This window comes from Sebastes umbrosus, chromosome 14 (assembly GCF_015220745.1).
Source record: "Sebastes umbrosus isolate fSebUmb1 chromosome 14, fSebUmb1.pri, whole genome shotgun sequence".
NCBI classification, from domain to species: Eukaryota; Metazoa; Chordata; class Actinopteri; order Perciformes; family Sebastidae; genus Sebastes; species Sebastes umbrosus.
Window position 1 is genome coordinate 11,225,663 of NC_051282.1, and position 13,126 is coordinate 11,238,788.

The 13,126-nt window shown below is 42.8% G+C and overlaps 2 protein-coding genes across 2 annotated transcripts; both read left to right on the forward strand.

Moving 5' to 3' along the window:
• Window positions 1–979: 979 nt before the first annotated feature.
• On the forward strand, window positions 980–4,798 carry nol12 (nucleolar protein 12). The gene is made up of 6 exons (XM_037793631.1): window positions 980–1,152; window positions 2,464–2,569; window positions 2,669–2,717; window positions 2,811–2,956; window positions 3,134–3,240; window positions 4,286–4,798. The coding sequence occupies exons 1-6, from the start codon at window positions 1,043–1,045 to the stop codon at window positions 4,467–4,469; spliced, it is 702 nt and encodes a 233-aa protein (XP_037649559.1). The 5' UTR covers window positions 980–1,042; the 3' UTR covers window positions 4,470–4,798.
• A 1,252-nt stretch (window positions 4,799–6,050) lies between these two features.
• On the forward strand, window positions 6,051–13,052 carry LOC119501268 (serine/arginine repetitive matrix protein 2). Its single transcript, XM_037791530.1, has 7 exons — window positions 6,051–6,317; window positions 7,470–7,608; window positions 7,793–8,053; window positions 8,439–10,668; window positions 11,639–11,756; window positions 12,837–12,908; window positions 13,044–13,052. The coding sequence occupies exons 1-7, from the start codon at window positions 6,051–6,053 to the stop codon at window positions 13,050–13,052; spliced, it is 3,096 nt and encodes a 1,031-aa protein (XP_037647458.1).
• Window positions 13,053–13,126: the final 74 nt, after the last annotated feature.

Genomic DNA, 13,126 nt, shown 5'->3' on the forward strand with positions numbered 1-13,126 from the left:
AGAAAGGAGCTGTCCTCTAGGCTGACCTTCAGTCAGTGACCTTCAGTCAGTGACCTTCCAGTCAGTGACCTTCAGTCAGCCTACAGCAGAGGTTCCGGCCGGATCTGCTCCGGACAACCTAGCTTTTCAGCAATCTCCTAGGTAGGAAATTTGAACCTGATCGCAGCGCGGGTCCTATAAGTAAACTTTTCGAGCGAGGACTTTAACGTCAGTCATGACGTCTGTGTTGTCATGACGTCAGTCATGACATCATGACATCATGTGACGTCAGTCATGACATCACAGACGATGATGTCCGATCAACCAATCAATGGGCTAAATGTGATAGTTTATTCAACGTCATCATCAACATTATTTAATGATATCATGAATAGCTCTGACCCAGATTCAGGGTTATTAAATGACCGTATTCAGATGATGAATATAGTCATTTAAATGCTGTTGAAACAACAGTTATACTGGATGTAACCTGACATTTCATAAAAACTTGTTGTGTGGAATCAGGTTGGAGCGTCATAGCCTTTTAACATTGTACGTAGTAATGTGCAGAAATTGTCAGGAAATAACAGTAAAGTAAGATGAGCAAAATCAATATAATGACAAGTTGTAGTATTAGAATAACCTGTAATTACTATTGGGTAATTATAGAGTCAAATCAAAACAAAAACTCTTTATGACTTTATGACAGCTGCTAAATCAGGCCATGTGGCAGACGGATGCTTTGGATAACAATATAATCAAATAATCAAAAGGTGATCCACATGTATGCAGAAAACATTCAAGTATTGATACAATTCTGCATGAGTCAAGCTTTACCTATATAACACTTTTTGTAATAACGTTACACATCTGGCAAAGTGTGCTGGCAATAATATTAATATTTTTTTAAAAAAATAAATATATATACAATTCAGTCATCATCCTGTTCAATGTCCCTATTTATCTACCTGTTTCTAGTCGGACATAGTTAAATGACGTGCTCCTCATGACCGGAAGCCGGATGTAGTCTGGATAAACTCCCTGGTGAACTCACGTGTGCGACATGAAAAATAACAAAAAACACAACAATGTGTCCAAAAAGGGTAAATTTAAACCCGGGTCCAAGAAACGAGAGAACAAATGCATCGTAACGTACGACGACAGAGACAGAGAGTAAGTTTTACCCCACTAATAAACAACGTGTTATATATATTACACAGAAACTAGCCCTCACTGAGGTTAGCTCTTCAGGTTAGCATCAGCTTTCCACCACATATCTATAGTATGTTGAACATTGTAACGTTATCCGTGGTTTGTTTATGACCGAATAAAACCAAAACAAGTGCAGATATTTTTAAAACATCACCAGTTTAAACAGTATGTAAATTATAATTGCTCTTCCAGAACACTATGAACCATTGAAGCATTGTGTTGTCTTGTTCTTTCCCTTTATTATAGACCCATTTGTGTCTGTTTTTAGGGGGTACAGGGGGTCTTTAGGAGGAGATAGCAGGTCAACAGTAGATGTCACATAGAAGTGGTGTATATCATCTGAAAGCTGGGAACCTGAAGATTAATTTGGGATGCAGCTCAGTACTGTGTGTCAAGTTGTTCTAATCCTAAATCTATAATTTTGTTTAGGCGCCTATTCAAATATTGAAAGTTTAGAGTGCATAAGGGCTTATAACATTAGGATAGAAGTATATGATAGCCATTCCCATGCTTTATTATGTCTCTGGGTTGATACCATTTGTTACACAGATTTGGTGTTAAATTTAATCCTTTTTTGCCCCCGAGAATAGATAAAAATGATCAAAAATCCCTCCAAAATACCACATTATGACCGAATAAAACCAAACAAGTGCAGGTATTTTTTAAAACATCACCAGTTTAAACAGTATGTAAATTATAATTGCTTTTCCAAAACAATATTGAAGCATTGTGGTGTCTTGTTCTTTTCCCCTTATGAGTTTATGTGTTGGATTTGTTCCCTTTGGGTGACTTACCAGACAATGCTATTGTATATAATATGCTATTGCTGTTTTATGTTCATATTTTATATTTTTTCTACGCTAGTTGTAGTAGTCTGGTATATTTATAGTGTATTCTAATATATTCTTTATATTGTGTGTATACTATAGATATTTTCTCTAGTGTTGATAAAGTATATTTACTGTGTATTTACTGTTCCTGTACATTGCCTGGATAACTTGCTGCTATAACAAAATAATTTCCCAATTTGGGATCATAAAAAAGTCTATCTACAGTATCTATCTATCTATTAATCAATCTATATCCATCTATCTATATCTATCTGTCTAACCTCACTGACCACGATGTTAATGTGAATTGTAAACAAAGAGTTTTCAATATAAGAAATGTCAAGTTAGATTTTATTATAATAGTTGTCATATGTATAATTTATGCTACACAAACCTTAGATTTAAAAAATGTGACTGGTTTCTTCCTCTTCTGCCCTGCTAGGGAATATTTAACTGGTTTCCATAAACGGAAGGTGGAAAGGAGGAAAACAGCACTGGCAGAAATTAAAAAGAAAATCAAGGAAGAGCAGATCCGAGTCCGAGAACAAGTAAGTTTAAAGTAAAAGAGCGCAGACTAAAGATCTGTTTTGGTGTGAGCACGTAAGGAAAGGATGTACTCAATGATGTGTTTGACTATCTGCTTTCAGAGGCATAAGGACTACTTGATGATGCTGAAGGAGAGGACGGACGCTCTCCGTGAGTTATAAGCAAAAGTCTGTCACTGATTCGTACCTCTTGAGAATCTGTGCTTATTGTTTTTTTTTTTCCTCTCTTGATCCCATCTATCAGAGGAGGATGAAGATGATCTGGAAGATGCGATAACGGCTACAACAGAGTCTGTGCAGTACGATCACCCCAACCACACCGTCACCGTGACGACCATCAGTGAACTTGACCTCACAATGGGTCGCCTGCTTGAACCCGCAGCAAATCAAGTAAACAGTGCAGCCTCGATTGATCTTAACAGCCTACATGTGTATTTATGATCAGGCTAACTTATGCCTTATAACTCTGTGTGCTCGCCCTGAAAGTAATTGATACTTTAATTATTGAGGAAGAAGGATGCTGATGGCAATAAAACTCCTTTAACACTGAGAATCTTTGCTTTCAAGGCTAATGCGGAGTCCCTGGATGAAGAAAAGGGGGAAGAGCAAGAGCAGGAGCAGGAGAAAACAAAATCAATGCCAAGAAAAGCTGGGAATCCAATCATGAACAAAAAGTAAGATGTTCGTCATGCAGGTCTCTAGATATGAGCATCAATAAGAGTGGTCTGTTTTTCTTGTCACAACTTGAATACTTTTGATATTTTGGCTTTTGGTCAGACGTCACTTTGGGTTCTGACTAGGGCCGTCAAAGTTAACGCGATAATAACGCTTTAACGCAAATTAATTTTAACGCCACTAATTTCTTTAACGCATTAATACAACTTGCGATTTTTATCTTGTAGCGGGCTAGAGTGAAGATACTGGCATCATATCAAACTAGAAAAACCTAAGGAATCCATTGACACCAACCATGTCATACTAGCTTGTCATAAAGAAGGTTAAATAACGCTCCAAACTTACGCTAAATTTTGACGTGGAAAAACTGTCATGGTCATTTTCAAAGGGCTCCTTTGAACTCTGACCTCAAGATATGAATGAAAATGGGTTCTATGGGTACCCACGAGTCTCCCCTTTACAGACATGCCCACTTTATGATCATCACATGCAATTTGGGGCAAGTCATAGTCAAGTCAGCACACTGACACACTGACAGCTGTTGTTGCCTGTTGGGCTTAAATTTGCCAGGTTCTGATTTGAGCATATTTTTATGCTAAATGCAGTACCAGTGAGGGTTTCTCGATAATATTTGTCATTGTTTTGTGTTGATAATTGATTTTCAGTAAAACATGTATACATACATTTGCATAAAGCAGCATATTTACCCACTCCCATGTTAATAAGTGTATTAAATACTTGACAAATCTCCCTTTAAGGTACCTTTTGAACAGATAAATGTGTGATTAATTTGCGATTAATCTCGAGTAACTATGGACAATCATGCGATTAATCACGATTAAATATTTTATTTGATTGACAACCCTAGTTCTGACATAATTTTTTACCTTTTTATAGGCTAAATGAGTGGTGCTAAATGTTCTATACATCCCAACAACACATTGGTGACGTAATCGCTGTCTTCAGATGTTTCTTCAGTTTGTCTGCCTGTCTTCCTCTCAGTCCAGCTGCATTTCTTTTTTTCTCTCTCCCCTGCTGCTACAGGATCCGCTCCCTGAATGCGTCGCTCAACACTTTCAACGGCAAGAATAAGAAGAGGAAGGGGAAGCAGGGAGGCCGCCAGACAGAGAAGAAACAGAGCTCCACAGAGGGTAAAAACAGAGCCGGAAGGACCAGCAAGTGGCAGAGGCGTCGACTGACGGGGAAAAAGGTGCATCATCGGGAGTGAAAGGGGGAATGTGAGGAGAAGATATAATGGAGGGTTCAAAGAGACTTCTTGTGTCAGAATCCAACAGGCGAACAGATTGGACTTTGGAGTATTTATGCTTCTGTGTTTGAGCAGGACGTGTAAATGCTGAGACGTCTGTAAAAATGAATGTGGACGCTCAGTCTATCATGACATCGCTCAATATTTCCTCTATACCTGCCTTTTGAAATCTTGTCCTCAAAACTGTTTTTTGTTGTGTTATTTCTAAACTGAACTGTATTTACCTACATTTTCATTAAATAAAAGATGAACCTTGCTAATAAGTGACCTTGTGATCACACAAACTGTCAGTGTGCTCCATGTGGAATTTTTTTCTTGCTATTGTTTAATAGGAAACCTGACGCTGTTGTCAACATCCTCTCTAGAGCATCAGGAAATCACCCCTTCGCTCTGTGTTTCCTCATAGCTCAGTGTTACCTATGTGAGTGTGATCTGAAGGAGACCCGGCCTCTTGTGTCTCTCACAGTCGAGAACCTTATACCACACAGCCAGTAGTTTGAATGTATGTTAAACCCCCACCTCACCAGTGTTTATTTATTTACGTTAACCCGAGCCAGCGTGTGCCAGCTGTCACTAGCATGAGCGTTTCATCTCGCTTTCTAAAGCCCCATGATATTTAATACAAGCGCTCAATGGAGGAACCGGCAGGCCACTGGCTCCATGTTGGCTCTGAGGTCCCCGCGTGTTCTCCAGGGTCTCCGCTGTGTTAACCGAGAGCCGTCATGGCCGTCACGGATGCTTCAGTTTCACTCATTGTCAGATCAGCCAATAGGATTGATTTGAGGGTTTGGCAGCTCGGGAGGACAGAGAGCATGGGGAAGAGGAGGCATGTGCCTGATGGGGGTCTGATGGACAGTGTATCCTCGGACTATTAAAGTGGAGCTGACAGCGGGAGCCTTTTGTCAGGTAATGCACATCAATTATCATTTTTATATCAAAAAATATTTTAATTATCCTACTTTTTATGGTCTTCATAGGTAAATGTACTCAAATTTTAAGAGGCTGTGGTGCTTGTAAATGCTGTTAGATGACAGTGCATGTGCTTTGTGGTTGGTAGTAATGCTACTCTGTGGGGAGCTTTGACACTGTCCCGACAGGATTGTGTTTCACTGTCCTCTAGTGTGATTAGTTATCACCTACCTCAACAGTTCCTCTTTAGATCTTACATGAAATAAAAGCATTCGTTCAGAGCCTCTGCTCTGTGCTTACACCTGTTTCTGTAATGCAGTGTCACAACCAGACTCAACACCATACAGGGTTTTGTGTTTTTGAGAAAAACTGTTATAGTTGCTTATTTAATCTTCTCTGAAAATATTTCATTCATCATGTCTTTTTGCATCAGCACATAACACTACTATACTTTTAAAGTCATTTCATAGGTGCAACTCTCCTTTCTTATGATTAAGCCACCACAGAAGTGTTCAATTTATACTCATAGAAGTGTTTTATATCATTGTGATAATAATGCTCTTTCCACCCCTTGCTGCTGTTTTCCCAGTTTTCCCAGAGGGATGTGATGATTGGGCCCCCTCCGGACTCACCATGCCCCTCACCAGCGATGAGCCCATCTGCCCCAAGTTCCAGCCCAACATCTTCGACCCCTCCCGCTGCCACGACTGCCTGCGCCAGAAGCACCTGCACGCCGGCGGCGCAAGGGAGAGCGCTGAGGCGTCAGCACCGCAGCAGAAATCCACAGCAGAGACTCATTTTGAGGCTAAAACTGGGACGGACGCTGGGATCGGATCGGGCAAAGGGGTGCTGTTAACACCGATTCCATCCCAGGCGGAGGAAAGAGACACCAGCAGCAAGGTGAGAAAGAAGAGGAAGAGGGGGAGGGAGATGAACAGAGCTGCTAGGTAACAGGGTAGAATATGTGCAGAGTGATGAGATTAGCTGGAGCTGAAGAAAGGTGAGAGCGTTAGGAGTCAAAGGTGAAGCCAGCAAGACACAGAGGTTCGAAGCTAAATCAAGAGGAAACAAGAATTTTCTTGCAGATCAGAAATAATGCACAAAGTTTCATGATGTCATTCAGGATAGATAATGATCTATTTACGTAGAACAGAGACTCACTTGACTCAAAAGTCAGTGTTTCTCTATAAAGAAATCAAGTGACTTCTAATTTAACACAGTCCACGTGTAAACACAGTTCATGAGATCATGTATTAGTCTTTGTTGCTTTTGTGTAAATTAAGAAAAGGTCAGAGACGGAGAATGAGAGGCGACGACGAGACGACAGGGTGGAAGCAGTGGCTCCTATTATAAATTAACGAAGCTGGATCACTTACTGGCCTCTTGGGAACCACTTGTAATATTAGACAGAGTGGCCACGTACAGAAAAGACGGACATGTTTCTCTACAGTATGTGACAACTCTGCTTTTTATTCTATTTATTCTGCTTCCATGACACAACCGCAGTTGTCTGGTTACAGTAATGTACTCTAGTACCCCAGTGGATCATGAGTTCTACCAGTGTAGCTCCACCTGTAGTTTCCTGGAGGTTGCAGGGGGATGTATGCCAGTTTCTGACATTTACAGACACAGTTTTAAATCCTTTTTTAAGACATCTTCTTAAGACTTAGAGGAGGCTTTATGGCAGGAAAAAAAAAGTGATGAAATATTAATGAGGAAAGCCACGAGCCGGGTCGAGTTACAGAGGTGTAACCCTAATCGAACAGCAGACTGAGCATGTGAGTGTGTGTCAGAGAGGACAGAGGGGACGGATACTATTCAGCTATAAACCCTCTACTCAAGGAGCCGGACAGACACGTCTAGGATTTTGATGTACGTGCATTCCCACAGTGTGAATGTAAAAGCTGTTATCTGTTAAGTCATATTTACTATTTTGGTGAGCGTCGCCTTCGTTTACAGATACAGTCATCATCGGTGCCTCTTCCTCAGTCCATCAAAGAGAGATGAGGTTTGCTGCGTCGTTGTGATTGGCTTCCCTTGTCGTCCTATCAGGAGGATTCTGACGGTCTGTCGGTGGTGAGCAGCAGCTATTGTGATGTCAACGGAGGCCGTCTGGGTTATGGGGAGAGCTCTTTTTGCATCCTGAGCACCGACTGTGAGCTTTACATCTGTGACGGCGACGACGACGACAGTACCGACAGGTAGGCGTTAAAAGAAGTCATTTTTGGAGAACTAGAAAGTAAACTTTAATGTATAATGTTAGTGTTTTAGTGAGCTAGTGTCACCACACTGCTGTATAAGTTCTGTTCACCATGTTTTCTGACCTAAAACTTGCATAGTTGCTCTATGGAATTCATATCATACTTATTTAATAGTGCTCTCTCTTACTTTTCGCCTCCTAAATCTCTCACCTCTCATCATTCTTCTCCCATCTCCTCTTCCACGCAGCTGTCTGTGGGAGCAGAGTGACTACCAAGAGTTCGGCGGCTCCGTCAGCGCTGAGGACGAATACCTGCCGATCCGTCACCGCTCGACCAAGCTCGGCATGACCCGGCTCGACCCTCCGCCCCATCGGCCCGACCCTCGGGTCTGGATGGACGAAGCTCGGAGCAGAGACAACTTCAGCGGTCAATCGGGTACGTGGAAGCCGACCTCGTGCATTGTTTCGTTTGTCAATTGCTTCATTGATCTCTTTTCAGAAAAGATGCACGACATAAGGAGAAATGTTCAGACTGATCTCTTATTTGAACACTTGTAGTTCTAAGCGTGAGTCCTGCGCACCAGTAGACCGAGCCTTCGGTGCACCTATGACTTACTGCACTTGACCGATCCATATCCAGTTACAGCCAGAGGTGTTCTATTCTTGGCATTGCTGTTTGATGTCACCAGCTGAGGTGTCCAAGAGCAATTATCAGTAATACAATATAGCTCAGTTTGTGTCAGGAAACCTGCTCACTAGTTGATCTTTGATGATCTCTTATTCCTTCTTTCTATTTCTGTCACGCTTCTCTTTTCTTCCAGGGTTCAAAGATGACAGACAGAAGCGGGAAAGTGGGTACTTCTCCATGGGGAGGGCGGCGGGTGCCCGTTCACTCCGTGACAACAGCCCGGCTGCTCCTTTCCGACATTTTGAGAGAGGACATCCCATCTTCAGCGGCAGAGGCGTAGAGCCTAAAGACACCATCCCCTTCAGGAACCCTAATCTTGGCGTGGCATCTGAGAGGCAGGCGCCGGAGGATCTAAATGGGGAACTGCCTGCGGAAAGCCCGCCTCCTGACGCCTATGAAATCGCCGTCGAGGTTGAGGCACAAGTCGGCGCTCGCTCTCCGAGTCCTACTCCTTTTAAGATAGCGGAGTCGCTGGCCTCGCCTGGGCGAAGAGGACTCAGCGGTTCTTACGGCCGGGGAAACGCTTCCTCTCACGTCTCCTCCTATCAACAGTCAGGACGCTTTGAGTCCTCAACGCGAGGTTCCGCTCTGCAATCTCGTTCTTCTTCTCCATCGCGTGGAAGCATACCATTCAGACGCAGCGAGTCCACCGCTACCCTCAGCAGGCATAACTTCGATGGCGGAGGGCGGTCTCATGGGACAGAGCTGGGATCCAGAAACTCCTCACAGGGCACGCAGGGGCGACGTGTCGAGTCAGGAACTCTGCCGAGAAACTTTAAATCATCGGCTGGTTCGGTCAAATCCCAGTCCAACACGGTTTCTGATTTTAGGAGTGCCTTGAGGAAAACTGAAGTCAGTGGGTCTTTGAGCGGTCGGGGTCGTGACAGCAGAAGCTCATCTCCCTCGAAGAGGGACTATAACGCTTCAAGCCAAATGTCTCTTCGCAAAACTGAAGTCAGTGGATCTTTGAGCAGTCGGGGTCGTGACAGCAGAAGCTCATCTCCCTCGAAGAGGGACTATAACGCTTCAGGCCAAATGTCTCTTCGCAAAACTGAAATTACCAACAGTTCTTCTCATGGACGCGACAGTTCGTCTCCGTCTAGGAGAGCTTCTGACAGTCACAGACACTCACCGCCGAGGAGAAATTACAGCTCCACGTCCAGCCAATCCCCCCTTCGTAAAACTGAATCAGTTATGTCTCTAAGCGGACGTAGTCACCACGGACGCTGTGGCTCCCCCATAAGAGAAGGATATGATATCGAAAGCCAGGCTCTGCTACGTAACTCAACAGCTAAGAACGGACTGAATGATGAGGAACATGAAAGCATCGCCGCGTCTCCACCCAGACGAGGTTATGACACGAGTCAGTCTGTGCTCCGTAAGACTGAATCAAGCCCCGTCGGTGGCAGTCGAGGTCGTGACAGCCGTTGTTCCTCCCCTGGGAGGAGAGGCTATGAAACCCCTACTCAGCATCAGCTTAGGAAAACAGACACCAGTGGTTCTTTACACGGCCGTAGTCGAGAAAGTCGCAACTCCTCCCCTTCCAGGAGAAGCCACGAAGCTCCTTCTCAGTCCCTGCTACGCAAGTCTGAAGTAAACAGTTCTGTCAGGAGTCGTGATAGCCACAGTTTGTTGCCCTCAAGGAAAAGCTATGACGCTCCTGAACAGCGCTCGCTGCGGAAAACAGAAACTAGCAGCTCCCTTAACAGCAAGAATCACAACAGCCGCAACTCCTCTCCTGCTAGGAAAGTTAACAGTGAGCCGCCGGGATACTCAATCCTCAGAAATGCCACTAACGGAGATGCCAGCCATTCCTTTCAGAGAAAAACCACTCACCATGACGCAAAATCTGACTCCGACCGCTCACCGCGCTCCTGGCGGGAGTCGACTCATTCCCAACGCAGCTCCTCGTTATCTCGAGCCGCTTCGCCCTCCAGACAGACCAAGAATGGCAGCAGAACAGCTTTCGTTACCTTGGAAACACCCAGGAGCCCCGGCAGCATCAGATCTGGGGTTGGTAGGCGCGGCCATGAGGATCGCTGCCCTTCACCTAACGACAAGAGGCCCTCCCGCCGCACACGGAGCCCTTCACCTAACGACAAGAGGCCCTCCCACCGCACACGGAGCCCTTCACCTTCTCCTTCACCTCAGATTCAACTGCGGAGGCACACCTCCTCCCAGAGCTCCATGGAGTCTTCAGAGTCGGGCCAACAGTCGGTGGGGTCCACAGGACGGAGCAGGGAGGAGTACGCCTTGTTGGCCGACGTGCCAAAGGTCAAAATGATCCATCAGAGAGAAGGGCCGGGTCACGTGGGGCGGCCTCAGTCTCCTCCTCGGAGACAGGAGCTCTTTAAACCGGCCAGGTCAGACTTGCATTACACCACTAACAATGACTAAGAGTGGTGTTGGAAAAATATTGAAATGCTATGCACGTTAGTTAACATTACACTGAAATCGCACTGTTCCTTTAATTTTCTGTTAAGAGAAAATATGAGAGAAGTCAACTCGGCAGCGGCAGTTGTTTCGTCTCTTTGCTTCTATACTCTTTATACCAGGTGTGCTGGATGATGAATCCCATTTGATCATAAATTGGAGGCGTGTGGCCGATTGTTTATTATTAGCATAGTTAATGCTCCCTAAACACTATATAAGGGCAGGTGTTGTGCTGTTTGCAAACACTCTTACATGTGCCCAAGAATTGGAGAGATGCCACCAATAAAGGCTGTCAGAAAAACTTGAGCAGGTACTGTTAAATAAACTTAAACAAAGTAAACGAGAGTGTAAGTACTAGCGTTACAGCAAAATCAAAAAGCATCAAAGAGCAACATGTTAGCTATTCAGAAGCTGAACATACACAATATCATCCAAGGGTTTTTATAGTCTTAATGTGATCAATGGACCAATAGTATCTCTTTAGCCCCAAATTGAATAAACATGTAATAATATAATTTTGATTCATGTTTTTTTATGCTTCTTAAATGTAAAACTTTCCTTCCGTTGGATGAACAATTTATAGACTGTGAAAAGATGTTTTTGTTGTTGTTTTTTTTACCTTGGTAAGAGTGCTTACCAAAGAGAAAAGGAAAAAAATGGTGAATCCCAGAAATCAATAGCTACTAACAAAATCAGAACAAATCGTGGATACAAACATTTGTTCTCATATTTCTTCCTGCATGAGCCCCGTTGTGTTACATGTATTTTCATGGTATTTAAGGGTGTAGATCGCAAACTCCTTGTCTATCTAGATGGCGTTGCCTCTTCTACACTTCATCAGTTTGAATACATTTGATCAAAATCAGACACACTGATGATAACCTGTTGGTGATATTTCAGCCACTCCCTGAGCAAGCATCCCTCCAGAGAGTGGGACGATACAGGGGACACTGAGAGAGACTGGCACTACGGTGGCAGTGGGTATCTATCCAGAGCTCACTCCTCCACCTCACTGCAGGTAGGCTGGTTGGGCCGAAGGAGAGTTTTATTATTCTATGAACTAATAGATATCGCCATGAAACTTCCCCAGTTGATTACTTACATTAAGACAATATTTTTTTTTTGTATTACAGTTTTCTGAAAATGTATGTTTAAATATGCAAATGAGGCATTATCTTATCAAATATCAAATTGTGCTAAATTGCATATATATCCAGAACAGAAATCTTAGTCAACAGCCATAAAATATCAAATTTCGCCATGTTTTTAGGAATAAAATGTTCTTTTAATCAGGCAATTAATGATATGTGAACAAACCCCTCTGTAAAAACCTTCAGAATATACAGTATATAGGAATGAAACTGGAAGGTTTGGTATATAAGTGCTACTTAAGTGGAGATTTCTGGCTCAGAGTTTGAGAATAAACTAAGTATTGTAAAATTCCATACATTTTACAAGACATTACAGGTGAATAGGGTAAAAAATGTAACACATAAATATCACTTTGAAAGTTCCCCAGTTGATTGCTTACATTAGGACCATTATTTTTTGTGTTACAAGTTTTCTGGCATTTCATGTGTTAATATGCAAATGAGGTGTTATGTAATGCTAACTTTTGGTGAATTTAGGAGAAATCTACAGACGTAAATAGACAAAGTAGTCCTAAATGTGTATTTTGGATGTTTTCTTTCCACTAGTCTGAAAGAAGACATGTTATGGAAGAAAAAACAGATTAGTAAGCTGAATTTTTTACTTAGCTGTTTAATGTAGCTGTCTAAAATCATATTTTATTAGAGTAACATTACTGGGAGAATATTACATTTATCAAAACTGGTAAAACACTCTGCCTAACTAAGACCCTTATTGGATTTTTGAGATTTCAAAGCATAGATAGAGTGGCAACAGTATAGAAGTGGCTGGGAATTGAGCATTTGAGCAGTGAATTGTGGGTGTGTGGCTTTCACCTGCATACATGTTAATGCTTAACCACATCTTCCACATACCATACAGTACACCACATTTGAAAAAGTCTGTGGATGTGAAACTCCGCTCAGTCGGACGTTGATTATATTCATAACCACAAGCTGTTGCTTTCCAGAGGTCTGGCAGTCCCACAGCAGATGAGGGCAGTAGTTGGAAAGGTAACCACCACAGATCAGAACAAATGCAGGTATGTGATACAGTCAGTGTGTTTACAGTAAATGTTATGTGTGTGTGTGTGTGTGTAAATAACCTCTCTCCCACTGTGCCTTGAGGCAAAGTTTCAGTTGATTTGTACAAAATAAACCCGTTTATTGCCCTCCAGTCTATTTGAATATACGGTATCTTTCTGTTACATATTTACTAGACATGCTGGCAGTTTGTCCAGTGTTGACACAGATCCTGTTT